The 18132-nt window shown below is 42.1% G+C and overlaps 1 protein-coding gene across 9 annotated transcripts in view; it reads left to right on the top strand.

The window, feature by feature from the left end:
* Nucleotides 1-18132, top strand: part of foxp1b (forkhead box P1b) — a 151841-nt gene that overhangs the window by 125056 nt on the left and 8653 nt on the right. For all 9 annotated transcript variants that reach the window (XM_062395247.1, XM_062395229.1, XM_062395237.1 and 6 more), the window contains 7 exons: nt 1230-1419; nt 6359-6466; nt 10731-10818; nt 12101-12184; nt 16090-16294; nt 16478-16554; nt 17202-17303. In XM_062395247.1, coding sequence (XP_062251231.1) covers nt 1230-1419; nt 6359-6466; nt 10731-10818; nt 12101-12184; nt 16090-16294; nt 16478-16554; nt 17202-17303 — 854 coding nt within the window. The remainder of the gene's footprint in view (nt 1-1229; nt 1420-6358; nt 6467-10730; nt 10819-12100; nt 12185-16089; nt 16295-16477; nt 16555-17201; nt 17304-18132) is intronic.

Raw genomic sequence — 18132 nt, forward strand, 5'->3', positions numbered from 1 at the left:
TGCTTGAAAGGAGCACTTCTGGTATCTATAGAGCTGGTGATGAGAAACGGGGAGGCGGGAGGGGGATCCAGAGAATATAAACCCGAGCAGATAAGCATGTGCAAATCATCTTCCATTTGCCAGTGCTCATTTTGAGAATGGATTTAATTAATTGTAATGTTAAACGAGTGGTCTTTGCCGGTTTGTTCTGTGGATAAACTCAACACATATCCGAGGGCCTCGCTCACCACGCTTAAAACATGTGGCTTATTTAAGCGCATATCTGCATACTCGATACAAATCCACACGTATTTTATATCTCTCAGTATGCCATTAATATCAGAGGTAGCCAGCACAAATGTTTTCTCTTTTGGCTGGAAATACAAATAGCAACAGATTCTGCACCTAAGAGGCTTAATCTTAGTTAACATACTGAACCAGCTTTATCCTCATTTGTGTCAAGTAATACAGACTTCTCCTGCACAGACACACCATAGATGGACACATATACTGTACATTGTGTGCCAACAAAGGCTCTCCTCTCTCAGACATGGAAAATGGGGTGCACTAACGCAGCATTATCCTTCTTCATCCTGACTCTGGCCCTGGGTGTCTGGATCACTGTCATTCGTAGGCAGAAAAAACACACACACTCTACAGACGTGTTTCCAGCATACGGGAAAATGTCTTCTGTCTTCAAGGGATTTTTTTTCAAAGGGCTGTGTGAGCTGCAGTGTGCTTGACTTGTTAAATGAGGTTTAAGTCTTCTGTGTCAATTGGAGGCGGTGCAGAGCTTTAAGTATTTTGCACATTAATGCGCTTTTGAGAATATTACCCCAGGGTCCTGTTTCTAAAGGAGGCAGGGGTGGGATGTTTTCTAGTGTTCCTTTTGTAAACTTTTTGTTTTTGTGGGTTCTGCACATCTCTCTTGTTGAGAGAAAATTATTGTGATTATTCAGATTTCATGCCTTGTCTGGATGTTAATTATTTACTGTGGGCATGAAATTTGCGTGAATGCCAGGGATTTGTGTATACAAACACGCTCCAGATCACAGGGAAAACGGGAGGAAGAGAAGGAGGTGGCGGGGAGAGGCGGAGGAATGCGAGAGCTCTCAGTTCATTACCCTGTAGTGGAATATTTTCTAATTAATACTCAGCTCTGTTTACAGACCCTTTGATATAATTAAGTGATGACGAAGAGAGTTGGATTAGCTGTTAATTGATTTAATTAACCAATTTGTTTGTCTCAGGCATGATTCCAGCTGAGCTGCAGCAACTGTGGAAGGAGGTGACGAACGCTCATGTGAAGGAGGAGCACAACAGCAGCAGCAACAACGGCCACCGGGGCCTTGACCTGTCCTCCCCGGCACCGCCAAAGAACCCACATCTCAACCAGCACTCCTCCACCAACGGGCAGTATATGAGTCACAAGAGAGAAGGGTGAGCCACTACATCTGCAGGGTTTTTTATCAGTTATTTTTGTGCTCTCTTTCTTGTATTTGTGTTTTTCTTACATCTTTTGCATGCTCTCACAATTCAAACATGGGCCATTTAAGAAATGCTAGGTGTAAGCTAACACCTTGTACAACAAAAGTTTTCCAAAACACCTGATCCTTAAATCATTTGTAAAATACAAGTGGTAATTAAACAGAAGCAATTAACTTCACTGTCATCTTTGTCTAATGCAAATAACAGAGTTACAGTGTTCATGTAGGTGGGGATTTCAGAGGAACACCGGGAAGGAAATCTGTGATTTGGAAAAATGTGTATCGTAATAGGATCGCCATGCACTTCATGTGGGGTCAGGGCAAAGACCCCTCTGTTGCTATTGTTTTAGTGGAAGTGCAGCTGTGACCAAAGTTCCATTTCCTTGAGAACATTCGGATCTTCTCTGTCTTTTCAGAAAAAACATTCCTTTGTGTTCCAGGAACTTGTTGTCTCACAGAATCAACCTGTCAGGTTAGAAGAAAAGAAAAGTCACAAGAACAATAAGTTATAATACACCAAAGGAAAAACACTGGGCGTATCATATTTTCAATGTGAATCATATGTGTGCCGTGTTTGCTTTCTGAGCTATGTATGTGTGTGTGTCTTTAAGGAAGGAATTAATTTGGCATCTAAAACATTTGCTTGTTTTCTTGCACCAAAGCCTGATCTTTGAACTGCTTGTGAGGAGCCTCCAGGCACAATGAGCTCACTGCATAACATCTGACTTGTGTTCCAGTGATCAAAACCTGCACGTCATTATGGAAGCAACGCAGATGAGAACATGTTTAGCACAGTAAACCAACGGGCCTTTGTAGGTGAGGAGGGGCTGGTAGAGAGGATCTGAGCGACACCAAGAGGGAATGCTCTGATCCAGTGATTGAGTGATACAAATGGAAAGCAGCTATTTCTTTTCAAGTAGCATTGTCAGATTGAAATGGATTAATATATGTACTACCTGTGCAGACTTATCCTCCTTTACAGGGGTTCAGCGCTGCCTTCCAGCACACTCACTGGAGAAAAATTATAAACTGGGCGTTAGTTGCTCTCACAGTTGACAGTATCCTTCAACTTGCACTTCTTCATCTAGCATGTGGCTCAAAGTTTTTTTTTTTTTAACGGCTGAAAACAAATTGCAGAGGGGATATTGATTACTCACTCCATCACACATTGTCGCAAGCGAGCAAACAAGGTGAGCTTCGACAGCAGCGAAAAAGACGAGAACCATCGTCTGAGGGCTCCATGAAACATCGGAGAAGACATAACACAAGAGCTGGCAGCCCCTCTGCCTCGTGCTGACTGTCAGAGATTAAAGAGGATGTCAACAGCAGTTTAACACAAGCTTAAGTGAGGAAGGCAGTCTCTGTCTGAATATCCTCCCGGTATCTTAGATCTGTCAGAAAAACCGAGCAGGTGATTCTCATCCACCCCATCTGCTACAAGAAGTCGTGGATTACCTACGCACAGTTTCAACTGCGCAATTACTAAGATGACAAACATTCTTTATTAAATGTTGAATATAGCAACTTTTGTTTCACACAACCAATAATCCTTCATCGTGACAATTATTGGGACTTTTAAGTTGCACAACTATCAAGAGCATTATTCCTCTCTTTTGAAGATGCAGCTTCAATTTTAATCAGACTCCATGGGAAGAAGAATGAAATATTATTAAGTATGATTATTCTAAGCAAGGCTCTGAGAAAACGTCTGTGTTATAATCCAGGGATTTGAATAATCAGGTTGAAGATAATGGGCTGGGCCGGCCCTGGCGTAAATAGAGAGCATCCCCTCATCCTCCCAGCGCTGAACTTAATGAACTTTTAATTGATGCGGTTTTGCAAGTCCTTTTGTCATGCAACAGAAACAAGCCTCTCTGCTGATGGGCCTGTTTTCCCGACTGGCTTCAGATTGGTTTACAGCAGGCCCTAAGTACCATGTAGTTAGTTTCATGTGTCATATAAAATCTGCCCAGGCACAACGACGCCTGCAACTAAAACCTTAAGTGCATCCACAGGAATCACTCACCGGCTTTGCACTTCCGTCTTAAGGAAGGAGGAGAAATTCAATCACTGCCGGCTTGACACACCGAAGACGAGGCGTGCGTTCCTGCTTTTAGTTGTCTCAGAGAACACTCTGGCAAGGCAGGCTGGGATTTCTGTTTGTCTGAATATCATCCCTGATACGACCAGGACCTGAGTCACTCAATCTGTCAGCGCGTTGTTGTTTCCCAGCCCATGAAACTGTGATGCAGGGTAGAGATATACCCCTGTGAGCCAGGTCATCTTTATTCAATGATTTGCTTATTTAAATGAAATGTGCCTGATCTGTATCTGACACAAATTCCCAATGCAGTGCTGCATCAGCTTTGTAAGGGGGAGCATCCTCACAAAGCACTTGGCCCACTTTACTTCCCAACAACCATCAGTAACCACAGCTCGGGGACTGTAACGCAGCAATCTGTTAAAGAGATAAATAATCAGATTTGGCACAGCTCTCCCATCTCTCTCTTGCCTTTCATTTGTCTTACACTAGAAAAAACTGATAATTAAATAATTTACGGTAAGGCGTGCAGTGGCACAGAGACGACGTTAGGAAAGAATAGAGTTAAAAAGTGGAGGGGAGTTGGTGAGGGTGGAGGGGGGAAGACACGAGGGAATAGGCTAAAATCAGTACCAACGATGAAGGAGAGTGTTGTGACTGGTTTCACACACTGTGGCCAGACTCTGACCCAGCACGGCAGACATCAATCTTCCTACTTTTTGTTGATAGATTGAGTCCATCAGCACACGATGCCATAGATCACGACTTGTTTATGGCCCAAAGCATCTCATCAAAAGAAGTGAACTAGAAAACAACTGGATACCAGGTGTCGGAGCCATCTCTGTGTCTGTCTCAACATAAACACAGAGCAACACCTGAGAGGTTTGCGCGTTTCCAGTTCGGCTCTATAGGCACTTTAATGTTCTTTCTCTTCTGAAGGAAGCTGATGACACGGTTTTTCCTCATCGCTGTTACAAGATCATTAGAGTGTTCTTCCCCCGGGCTGCCTGACAATAATAACATCCTGACAGACCTGTCGTGGGTGCAAGTCAAATTTAACACTGTGCAGTGCAGTGAGCTGCAGAGCATTTTTTTTTTGTCTCTTGAACATGTTCTCAAATAGAAGAAAGCCCCAATGAATCCTACACTCTTCTCCTATTACACTAATGAAGCCCATTTGGTGTAAATTCTGTAATTTACCACTGTTTAGCCATCTACCGTTTAAAAGGGCTCTTCTGCCGCCAGCCCCTCACTGCGCTTAGTTCTCACTGATCCCAGCGCACTCAACATTTCAATATCTTATTAATACAGAATTAACCAACAAGCCTGCTCGCAATGAATTAAAATAGGATCTCTTTAAATTAAAACTGGCGTTACCGTCACCAGTCCACACATTTCCTTGTTAAAAACTCATTATTATAGGTCTTCCGCCATCTATTTATTAGAAGTATCAAAACAGAGGTCTTAATGTGAATGCATAATTCATAATTGAATTAAAAAATGTCTGACTTTTAAAAGAGGGAGAAGAAAAGAGCTGCTACCCACATTCATGAATGCTTGACTGCTTCCTAATTGCAGTGCAATTATCACATGTTATGAACAATGTGAACTCTTAAGCAAATAATTATAACACAAGGAAACCTGTGACGACCTTTAAAATGTCCTACTTGAGGTACAGCTTTACTAACATTGATACAAATGTGATTTTAATCTGAACATCAGTTTGCTTAATTCTGCAAAATTGCCACAGCACGTTTAGATTACTTTCTTTATTTTTTTACCTTGTTCACTTTACATTTTGAAACCCTGGCAGATGAATGATTGGCTAAGCAATGCAATAAGTAGTTATTTGCAGTGTAAATTGTTCCTCTGTAGTAGAAGTATTGGACATGATCTCTTATTATTTCTATGCATATGAATGAGATTTTACTGGCTGGAGTTACTCCCACATGACAACCCAAACAGTTTGTGGTGTAATGAATCTCCCTGTTGAGCCCGCTATCCTAAAGAGCAGGGCTCAGACTGGAGGAGCAGCAGTGCTCTGCTCACGAGCCACCAGAAGCACAGGTGGTAGCGATATAGGCCAGTCCCCCAGGCTCTTGTAGCTCAAAGTTGTGTGTCTTGTATAGTGCCTGTGTCCATATGGCTGCCTGTCTCGAACTCTTAGCAGACGCTGCCTGCACTCAGAGCGCTCTCTCTCTCTCTCTCTCTCTCTCTCTCTCTCTCTCTCTCTCTCTCTCTCTCTCTCTCTCTCTCTCTCTCTCTCTCAGTGCTGATTGTGGTTAGCTGTGGCTGCTTGCCTCTCGCCATATGGAAGAGATGTTGTAAAGTTTGTTGCTGCTATTTAGACTGATTGTACGAAGCCAGACGCCCCCAGTAGATGCATGCCTCGTCAGCCCCCGGTGACACCGATTGGTCAATAGATAAATTGATACCAGGCGGGCGGTGTTTATGGTTTGCGCACAGTGTGAAAGTGCCTTGTGCTTTAGGAGTCTCATGTTGTGCTACATGCTGCTCCAGGTGGGCTTCGGGACATGTTGCAGCGACTGGGGGGAGCCCCCTTGCTGTCTTGATCAAAGAGAATTGCAACATGGTTGAGCATTACTAAATAATTACATATTGATTTAGTTGTGCTTTCACAGCATGAGACTGCTCCTTAAGAGAAGAGCAAGCAGAGAGCACACAGGTACATTGATTCCACACTAGCCAAGTCTCTTAGATCAAGTAGAAGTCAAAGTGGAAACAACATAGAGTACACACCCCTTGCCATGATATGTCACCTCAGGGCCTGTAAGTGTGTTTATGTTCAATAAATTTGATAAACCTCTCTTCCTGTGATTTTCTCTTCCAGAACCACGCTAGAGGAGCACTCCCACCACAGTCACCCTCTCTACGGTCACGGTGTTTGCAAGTGGCCCGGATGTGAGGCAGTGTTTGACGATTTCTACTCATTCCTCAAGTAAGTTAAAGACCTAGCCAGAGGGGTGTTTCCATCGCAGTTTTGTTGGGTCCTCGTGTTTAGGTCGATTACAGCAACTCAGAGGCACTACAGGTGCAGCTGGTTGTTATTGCAAAGTGTCAGTGCCTGGGTCGGCCCTCTCTCGACAAGGGTACTGACTGGGGCAGGGTCTCCTTCTGAGAACGGCATGGGCCTCTAATTCCTGTGATAAGTGCAGTTCCCATGGTGAAGGGAGACATTTTCCCCAAACAAACAACCGTAGGATGTTTATCTGTGTCAGCCCGCACTTAGGGCTCTCTGCATGTTCGCCCTTGTCACTGTACAGGAGGATTGGTGGATGTGTTTGTGTGTGTGTCTGATTGCCTTGCTCAGCTCTTACTGCCGTTCCGCTGGCCGTCTATTTGTTTTTACTCATCCTTTTGTCCTCCTTTACTTCCTTGACCTTTTTTGGTTTACACGCCAAGCTTGTATGTGTACTTGGAGATCTCGAGCTACATTAGCAGCACCTGCTTGGTCGCGCATCTCTTCAGTATAATATGTTTTACCCGGTCCAGTCTGACACTTGCCCTTTGTTTTGCACCATGACTCCCTGGGCTGAGTCAGACCCCTGGTTTACTAATCAACCCGGTGTGCAGTGTGCTCTAGGTAATCCAACACATAACAGCGCCATGGTTACCAAGAGGATGAAAACATCTGCTTCGTGGCAGCAGATCAATGGCTCACTGTCACCCCAGATTAGTCGCACTTTAAACAAGATATGACACAATTCCATTATCCCAAAACAAGCACTGGGCGAACACACAGCGTTCTCACAGACGCAGGAGAGAAAGGTGCTGCCGCGGGCTGCTGAAACTTTTCACTGTCTTTGTCGACGTTTTGAACCTCCTTTTGATCGTTTATATAAATCCACTGTGTACACATTTTGCATTTTAAAAACCTATCACAGTAGATTGTAAAGTACTGTTTCTGTTCCAGATGAAAAGGAGGCAGTTCCTTATTTTACGTTTAATTTAATAAACATCCTGAGACACTGAGTTATTAAACACACACACAGACACTTTCACACACATTTTAGCTTTGGGAGTGACCTCTTAAATCCATCACTATTTATTGTATTCTGACATTGCCTCACCCTTTGTTTATAGAAGAGAGGGGAATTCAATTCAGTGCGCCTGGTAGAGCTTTGCCTGAAAAAGTCTCAAAGTGCACTCTCCTCTGTTTTTACAAGTGTTTTTATCATGGCAACATCTTGTTTACTTTAGTTGCCTGCTCAAACTGCTTGGAACATGTTAAGAAAACATTTGGGGAGAGTCTCCACAAAGCTGCCTTTGTTTAGCGGCAGACGAGAGTGCGAGCAGCTCACCAAGGTGTTAACTCTCAAACCCTTAAGCACTTCCACATGAAACTCAGCAACTGAAACTGCAGGCCTCCGAAAAGAGTCAAAAATAAAAACAAAGAATATATCAAGCGTTTTATATTGCTTTACTAACGTCTCCCAATAGGTCCGGAGAAATGTTGGAAATGAGTGAGGAGAAGTGTGTGTGTGAGTGAGTGTGCAGTCAGCAGAACAGAGTGTACTGTGTACCAGAGAGAAAGAAAGGTGAGGGGGACGCTAACGTCAACCAGATTTCAGCTCCACATGCCAACAGTAACAACTAACATGGGCCTGAAATGTTGTTTTAAACTGTGTGTGTATTTATTCTATCTTTTAAAGAAAACATTACATACCTACATGCACTATCTTGGTAAATACAAAGCGCCAAATCAGGGTTCCTGTTTTCGGGCTCAGCGGACATAAGGGTGTGGTAGGGTTCACAGCAGGGCTTGGTGTTTTTATGGGGGTCAAGACCCTTCTCTTCAGTGTCCAGTCAGAGGTCAGAGGCAGCGAAACACTGCAGTGCCCTCTAGTGCTGCACTGTCTGTCTGCTGAAACCACAGAGACTCTCACACCTCCACACAATGTAGGTATTGGACCCCTGCGAACCATGTAGACTTGTAAAATAAAAACAAATTTCAAATGGTGTAAAATATAAGAAATATACATGTTTTTTCCGATTTTTTATTTTTATTGGTAATAAAACATTTAAAAATAAAAGAGATAATTGTTTTTTAGACATCAAATTGTGAATATATTCTAAATGTAAATACTTCGCTAAAGATGTATGCGTTTAATTTAAAATTCCACCCAGGAGTGAAGAAGATAAACCTTCCTCAGAGACAGCCTTAAGCTCTGTGTCCAGTCCATATAATTAGAAATTGTAAAGAAGGAAAAAAAAGACAGCAGGCTAACTAACTGATATGTAAAAAGCCGACTGTTACAGGAATGTCTTTTTAACTTGTTTTATTGTGGTAATTTACATTAGGGACTGTCATTCTGCCAGAGAGGTTTTAAAAGTGGCTTCATTTGAAGTCCAGAAAGTGACACATGCCAACGTTCATAGTCTCTCTCGATGTCAATTCCCCCGTATCCCCTGCTCCCGTGTCCAGACACTCCTCTCAAGGCTGCATTAGGGCCATTTGAATATTTCATTTCCTATTAATTATGCACTGTGACTCTCCATGTCATTAGAAGAAATAAAGTGGAATGTAACAAAGGATGAAAAGAAGCAGGGCACATGTCTCCTATGAACAGAGAAATTCCAAAGCTGCTCACGTAGGCCACCCTTCATAGAAAATTCAGTCTGTGCCACTTAAATTGAAGCTGAAATGTCTTTACCTATTATTTTCTTTTTTGAAATTTAGTAAGATGTCCTGAAATGTTTACCAGTTTCAATTTCCCAGCTACTTAATTAAATGGGCATTCATTTGATTCAAGCAAATGGAAAGCCCAAAGAAGTCTGAATTGATTTCAGTGAAAAAAGGGGGGTTATTGCCCACGCTTCCTTTAAATGTGCCTTTTTAATTTCTTTTTCGCCACAATAATTAACATCAAGGGGCTGAATGTATATCGCAGTCATTTTGAAAAATTTGTTATCGAGACACAAAAGGAAGACCTGAAGGGGGAAGAGACGACGGTTCCCATAAAGATTTAAATCATTCACCTCAAGGTTGAAACTGCCGCAGCTGAAGAGAAACTTCCACATTTCCAGCCGAGCGCCATCAATTTTCCCTTCCTTTCACGTGTGTCTGTTTTCTGAGGTTGAGTGTGGTGTTCCGCGCACAAATGTGTTGTCTGTACATAAAGAAACGGCATGACATTTATTGGGCTATCATAACACCAGCGCTGCCATCGTGCCTTCACAGGCCGACTCTGGCTATTTTTGATTTGCAGTAAATGACAGAAAAAGTGCATTTGAAAAGGCAGACGCGTTACACACCTCTCCCCCATCTGCCGGCGCCAGCCTGGTGACAGTGACCTACATGGTCACCGAAGATGTGATATAATTTATGATATATATAATATATTGGATCCATTAGCGAGCATAATGAAGTAGTGAAATGAAAGGGTATTTGTGAAATCAGTTCAAACATCCTGCTCGGATTATGATTAAATGATTAATGAAATGCCCCTGCATAAGCATTTTCAAACAGTAATTCATGCGGCGACTGATAAAATTCCCCCAATCATATTTCCTTCACTTGTGAACCTTATCTCCACCATTTTATATAAATCACAGGGGAAAAAAGAACCTGTCTGCGTCCCGGCAAGCTACTTATTTAGATTAGTTATAAATGTACAGGAAAAGAGAACATCTTCCCTGTATAAAATAATCACGCATAATTATATCCATAATTCAAGTTTGTGACAGATCCCATCTCCTCGCCCTGTTGTCCTCTGTGTTTGGACTGGCTTTATGGCCTTAATTCTAATGACAAAATCAACAGGACTGATTCAGTAAGTGGCAGTTGAAACCTGCGACGAGGAGAAATGGCATCAGGGAAGTGGTGCATAATTTAGCAAAGGAGTCCAACCTGAAATTCTTCAATCATTCTTCTTATCTGTGAGCTGTAGTTGAAGCAGACACGACTGTCATGAAATATTAAGTGTCATTCACGTACGGTAAAAGAAGTGTTTCTTCTGGCTCTGCAGACATTGTATGTGTAATCTTTGCCATATGCTGTTTGTTTTATGTTGAAACTCTGCATGATATTGACCTAAGTGATACCACATATTCTCTGTGCACTCTGCTTTACTCAATTACCAGGTTGCGCCATTAAAGCAGATATCGCAGGGCCTTTTGTTTCTTCCAATCTTAAAAGGCTGCAGAAGGTGAAAGTCAAATTGACATCAGTTTTTGTCTGTTCTCTTTTTGTATTTTTCCAGGCATCTTAACAATGAGCACGCCCTGGATGACAGGAGCACGGCCCAGTGTCGGGTGCAAATGCAGGTCGTACAACAGCTGGAGCTGCAGGTATTGTCTCGCCGTTTGTTTTGGCCCAAATATTTATGTGTCGTCTTCTCCTGACACTTCCTCAGCGTCTGCCGAACCCCTCCCTGTCCATCTGATATCAGCCATGGGGGTCACTCACACGTGGGGTGGGGATGGGTGCGGAATGAAATAATTTTATACATTTGCAAGTAACCAGTCATTAAAAATGTGTTATGTATGCAGCCGAGGAAAGATATATGAAGGACCCGGGGCTAAGTAGAGGAGATAATTACATTTTGAATTTTACTGGGTTTTAAAGTTATTTATGACTTTTAACTATTTGGCACCAACAATAAAACACTCAGTGAAATGACTCTGCAGAGTGAGTTAAAGGAACAGAAAGGTTATTGTAGCCCACTATAGAAAACTGTTGATGCAGTAATCATTAGTTTTATTACTTTGTCAGGTATTATTAGTCTTGAATGGTCTTTTTTCATCTGAGAAAGAAAAATATGCATTTGTGCATTCAGAACGCACTTATGGAAAAAGGTTCACTGTCATTCCATTAGAGAGGCTTTATAACAGCCACTGAGTCACATGTGTGTGTCTGTGTGTGACGGTTCTGGGTAAAATGGTGAACATGACCACTCTGCTAATGTTAGACTGCACTTATTTATTAGTATTTCAGGGGAAATAAAAACCAACCGTTCCTCTGTTTTTATTAATTACTGGCTGCTACTGTTACAAAGCAAATACAAGAAAGATTAAATGTAATGTATTCAACATTTCATGCAATATTCACTGGTGGTTTCACATATTAGCCACATAATTCCCCTCAGAAAATGACTTGATAATGACTATAAAGCAGTTGTGGTTACAGAATGTTCACCTTAAACAGTGAGAGTAGAGTTTCTCAAACATAACACCGCACCAACATCCTCTTATTTCTGCTCTGATGCTGTATTATCCAGGGGGACAGAGCGAAGGTTTATCAGAGACAGACTTCCTCTGCATGCAGCCTATCACCATAATTTAAGCTGGCAGCTAACACGGTGCAGAGTTTCAGACAGGTAGAAAGGGTCTGGGCTTGTTATTGGCAATGAGACGCCACATACTTTAACTTTCAATTGGAAACAGTAGTTAGATAGATCCAAAAGCCCATTTAGATACATATAATTAGACGGTCCCAAGAGCAAAATGATCAATTTGTTCAAACACACTCACTGAGAAAGATCCATCTCCGCAAAGGGATGTATGGAATGAATTAAGTGTAAAAATCAAAATGTTGAATACATTAAAAACGTGTTCTCTTTCCTCATTATAGCTATTGAAAGACAAAGAGCGTCTGCAAGCGATGATGACGCACCTTCATGTCAAGTCCACGGAGCCCAAAGCCACCCCACAGCCGGTGAGCAGCAACCCTGTCATACGTCTCTCTGTCTCCCTCCCCCATCCTTTTGTTTGTCTTAATTGGCACACGTGTATTCATTAATCCCTTCCTCCATCTTCTTATTTATCTTCTAAATAAAAACAGCTGTTCTCTGGAGGGAGGCAGTAAATATTGTTTGGACCACATCTGCTGACATCCGAGATTCAATTTGGTGTCTGTGATGAACTGAATGCACACTGTGTAACAGCCCCCTCGTCAGCCTCAGAGAACAAGAGTCTGAGAGATGAGAGAGCACTGGAAAATAGAAATGATAATATTAGATAGCAGGTATTATATTGTATTATAAAATACAATGTTTTACTGTTTGTTGTGGTTTTAATAGCAATATATATCCCTGTCACACAGTATTAAAGACTGATATGTACACAGAAATTGCTAACATATATTAAATAGAACGTACTATAGGTGGAAGTAGCACCTGCAATTTTCACAGGAGCCATTTCAATTCTCATCTGTAAAAGTTGCCAGGAATTAAATCATTTCTTCTTCAGAAGGAGCTATTCTAAGGGTCAAGGTAAAAAATTAACAACAGCATTTTCACTTTAGTTTAACATTTTAAATTTTTACTTTTTATTTATATATGCATTTGGCATTAGATTTATGACCCGAATTTCCGATTGCCATTTAAACATTTTGGACAGTGAACAAATGTAATTAAAAAAGGTTGTGAACAAAAGTCTTTATTATATGCTGTATTCTGGTGATTCACTGGAATATACTAGAAGTGAACAAATAAATCTTTAATAAATGTAACAGCAAATCAATTTATTATCTTTATGACATATTCCAAGCATCATGCTTATCACTCCTAATATATACCATGCCATAAAGCTCACTGCTTAATCCCTTTCCTATAGGATGAAGGGCTTAACATATGGCATTTAAGTGTCTGCGCTCTTTTGTCATGTTTAAGAAGGGGCCTCTGCACCATATTTCAGTCTGTGTGACAGTTCCTTCTCAGAGCCAAATGTGTAAAGATCATTTTACTGCAGGGAGTGAATCTGAAATCACGCACATGCACAATACACTGAGCATGCAGGAGTCCTGTCTCTGAACACTGTGCAGCTTGGATCATTTATTTACACCCAGAGAGGCGGCTATTGACGGGCGGAGGCTGCGTGTGCTCTCTACACAGCGCAGCCAGTCAACATAAAGCGCCTGGAGATGTCGACAATAGGCTGTCTGTTAAAGCTGCGCCCGTGTCACACACACTGATGGTGTAGATTAGAGTGCAAAACGAGGGCTCTGACACAGGGACATTTGTATATGAAAAGTGGTAGGGGCGGCAGATAGCATCTTGAGTTCGCTACCTCTCCTCTCTCCCCGGGGCCTGTGAGAATGGCTGTGTCAGAGCAGAGCATTAGCACTCTCAAGGGGGCAAGCTGGGATTTTTATTCAAATAAATAGACTCCCTTTTCCCCAACGCCGCTTTGCCTGCTGGGAGCTGCTATGAAATGATAAATATGTCTGGCTTCAGCTGGGTGAGTGGTGGACTTGCACAGGTCAAGCCAACGGCCCCAACACAGCTTTAGTGAGATTGTGGCACTGGAGGTGGCCACCAAAAAAAACCCCTCTTCTGAGTAGCTGTAGAAAGAAAGTCTCTCTGTGCTCTGACAGGAAGGAGAAGAAACAACTATGTTCCTGCAGTAATTGCTAGCTCTGCTTTACTGCTGTTGCATATAATAAAGGCATGTTTGAGTAGCCAGCTGTCAAAGCAAAGGAGCTCAAATAAATTAGCTGGTTTACATTTAGTTATAATTAAAGACAAACAAACTGATACTGTGCATGCCCAGCGTCAAATGAATGGGATTCTTTTTATTCTTCTGAGGTGGATGGGGGCAGTGGGTGGAGATCAAAACAAAAGGTGCCACATTAGCAGTACGTGTCTGTGTGTGTGTGTGTGTGTGTGTGTTTGTATTTGCCTGTGTGTGTGGGTGGGTGTCTGCGCTCGGTGTCACTAAGCATTCTTGTCAGAAATCTGACCTTTTACGCCATACATAATTAAGGGGGGACTTTTTGTTTATTTTCTTTAGCAGCTTGCCGAGTCAAAGCCAGTATAATTAGATCACCAATTACCATTTAATTAATTTCAGTCTGAAGTCTCATTTTGTCTAGGCACTGGAGTGAGCCCAAATGGTGAGGCAGACAAAGGCAAGGCTATTACCAGCCTGTCTGGCCTATTGTTGAAGCCTCTCTGTGTTTATGGCCAGGGAATATGGATGAAACATGAAACAAAGCCTGCTAATCCACAGGAAGAGAAGTCAACACAGCAGCCCCATTCTATTGATAGCATTGTGCCAGAAACACGCAAGAGCAAAGTGTGATTTATTTTGCTCGTGATTCAGAATAACACGTCTTCGGCTACTGTTGGTGAGGATGCAGTTTGCGTTTGTGCATCCCAGCAAAAATCCAAATTATTTGGGCAGACGATGCCAAAAAGGCAGAGTTCATCCTCCGAAACATAAACGGACATTGTGAAGACTTGAACACACGTCTGTTTAAAAAGGGAGAGTTAGAAAACACAAATGTCATGATGACTATTAGGAAATGTCTATTTTTATTAAATAAAAATATGTTTAAAATAAACTAAAAGAAGGAAATATAGTAATGACAGTGCCATGTCAATTCTACGGATTTTCCGTCTTATATTTCTGATATCTCTGTAAGACCTGTTGGTGATGAGTGCTAATAATGTGATTAGCAATAAATGGGTTCTGCATTTTTTAAGTAGAGTCAGATGTTAAAAACGACCATTACCTCCCCACCATCATCAGCAGAAATTAGACATCTGATCCCTCGTAATCAACACTTGTCAAAGATGAGAGAGTGCTACACTGTCCTCCCTCTCTCTATACTCCTCTTTGGGTATTCTTGTTTTTTCTTTTTCTCACAGTCCAGAGTCATGTTTAATTTGAAAACTGCCTTCCTTCGGCAAATTAGCAATTAGAACAATTTTGCGGGAATATGTATATGTGTCATTAGTTTTCCTGCCAATTAATAGCTTGAGCAGGGGGTCAGGCGAGAATTTTCCACTTGACTGCTGCTTCAGTACGGAGGCTTGGCACTTGGCTCCGAGCCGCCACAGCTGCTGGAAGCCATTCTGTACCTTTGGAGCACTTGCCATAATTAGTTTACCTTGTAGCCATTATTACTTAAATCCCTCCTTCTCCTCAGCTTGCCCATCCCGTCCCAACACGCAGGGCTAAGTGGTAAAACCAAATATTCTCTACATAGGGCTGTCCATGGGAATACTACGAGGCCATCTTTACCATGGTCGCTGTGGCCCTGATGATGGAGGTCAATCAGATACAGTAGTTAATCATCAGATCACCTCTGTAAACAGCTCCTAATTAGACTCCTCATTATAAAATTTCAGCTTGTAATTAGCCCAGATTGGCGTCTTCTTCTGGCTGCCTTATTAGCAGGGCGGCTCAGGGGTAGGAGAGAATCTCACTGTCATTTTTCAGAGCGGTTTGGGTCGCCCCGTCTCCCCTTTGCCACTCGGCCCTCACTTGTTAACGTGCTGCAGAGCCACAGTGGGTGGAAGGGGTGTTGTCCAAACGGGACAAAAGACTAAACAAAGGCGGCGAAAAAGAAAGCTGGGCCTGACGTGGCAGCAAGGGAGAGGGAGGGAGAAGAGAGCTGAGGGTGGAGAATGGAGGAGGTGGAGAGTGAAAGTGGGGCTCCAGGGTTGTTTTTCAATCACGGAGCAAACGTTCATGGATCATCTCAGGTCCTGCCTGCAATAAGAGAGGAGATATCCATAGTCAATGAGCTGTCTGAGACATGGGAGTAATTAGAGGACTAACTGAGCTGCTGTCTGTTTGTGTTTGTGTTTGTTTGGTCTCACTTCCTCTCCTCAGCTCAACCTTGTGTCCAGCATCACGTTGTCCAAGTCAGCCCATGAGGCCTCCCCTCCTCTGAGCCTGCCCCAGACACCGACCACACCCACAACACCCCTCACACCCCTATCCCAGACCCACTCAGTCATCACAGCCAACAGCCTCCACAGCGTGGGCCCCATGCGACGGCGCTACTCGGAAAAGTACAACATGCCCATCTCTCCAGGTACTGTGGGATGTACACAAATACAAACATGGAACAGCACACTCATCAGTCCTGCTTAATAACCACATAGCCAAGTGTACACACACAAACACTCACAGCCATGAAATGTTGATATAATTTGTATTATCAGCTTCTGATTGGATGTTTCCGTTGACACAGTTTCTGTTTGTTCCCTTTACACAGATATCATTCAGAACAAAGAGTTTTACATGAACGCAGAAGTAAGACCACCGTTCACGTACGCCTCGCTAATAAGACAGGTAAGAATTTAGCTTGAGCTTTTAATCTGTATAATTTATTAAGTAAGAACATTTAACATCCTGCAGCCTGCAGAAATACAGCAGCTGTTCACAAGGTCGCAAACTGCTTCGGGTTAACTTGTTTCTCTGTTCGCTTCTTCTTACACTTTGAACACAATTTAAACAGAGGAGATGATTAACCGTCTTCAAATGAGTGAAAGAATACATGTGGGATTCAAAAAAACACTCAGATACGACAATTGCATTCGATAAAGCGTTTCAGTGTCCGTGATTATCACCAAATTCATTTCACACAACAGTAGAGATGAACCTGTTTTAAGATGGCCAGTCAATTATCGCTCGGCCTCAGTAATCTGGCATCTCAGGAATTAATCTGAGCCGGCCATAATTGCTGCCGTGTAATCTGCCTGAGATATGTTTTCTGTTCGCCCTTCATTAACACCCACAAAAGGAAAATATATTTAAATGTTCAGTTTTGACTAAAAAGTTCTGAAGACTCTTATAAACATGGAGACAGTATTCCCAAGTGTTGTCTGTGTTTTTCCTCAAGAGAACAAACAAACCTGCATGCTTCTCCTGAATTATTGATCATTTTGTGATGGGAGCAAAATTGTAAATGTTTGTTTCTGTCACTGTTCCTCATCCAGGCAATTCTGGAGTCTCCAGAAAAGCAGCTAACACTAAACGAAATCTACAACTGGTTCACACGAATGTTTGCATATTTTAGACGCAACGCAGCGACGTGGAAGGTAACTCTTGCTGTTCCCTCTTCTTTTTCAAACCTAACCCAGAGAAGGAGACATTGTGTTGAGGTTAGAGAGAATTAAATGATAGCCTGCTGTAATACCTTCAGAAATGAACCTTTGCACAAATGCATAACAATCCCCTCTTATCCTGTCCAAATGAACCGCCCTTTAAACAAACATATGGAGCACATTGAAACATGAAGGAGAGCAATATGTGAATTCTTGCATAAAAAAAGAGAAAGAGAGAAAAAGAAAATGAAAGAAAAAACTAACAGCCTGTAAAATGTGGGGATGTTCTGTTGGTGGGTGGCATGAGTTAAACATTGCAGTGCTCTGCCAGAGACTCCTGGCTGAGTCCCTGACACTTCACATGAGAACACTCTGTTTTCTATCAGACCACAAACACACACACACACACACACACACACACACACGCACTTACAGTATAACATGAAATAATATAAACATGCATAAGGGGATGATACGTGCAGGCCTACTTTCTACTTTGCCAAAATGGATTTGGATCTCAATGCGGAATTAAACTTTTCATATTTATTTGAACACATAATGAAGGGAAATACCGACTCAACCAGATCTTTTTTTGAGTCAAATATTGAGAATTTAAGGTTAAGTTTCAGCATCTCAGACTGTCAATTTTTTCTGAATAATCAGAAAAGGCAGCTTTGGGAATAATATATTGCCATGGAGACCAAGAAATATTTATGTGTTGTTAAAGTCTTTTGAAACTCAAGGATCATTTAATGGCAATAGCATTCTGTGTTATTTGTTTTAAATTCAGGTTTCTACCAGACTGTGTTTGACAGTCTTTTAC

The sequence above is a fragment of the Platichthys flesus genome, chromosome 2 (assembly GCF_949316205.1).
Source record: "Platichthys flesus chromosome 2, fPlaFle2.1, whole genome shotgun sequence".
NCBI classification, from domain to species: Eukaryota; Metazoa; Chordata; class Actinopteri; order Pleuronectiformes; family Pleuronectidae; genus Platichthys; species Platichthys flesus.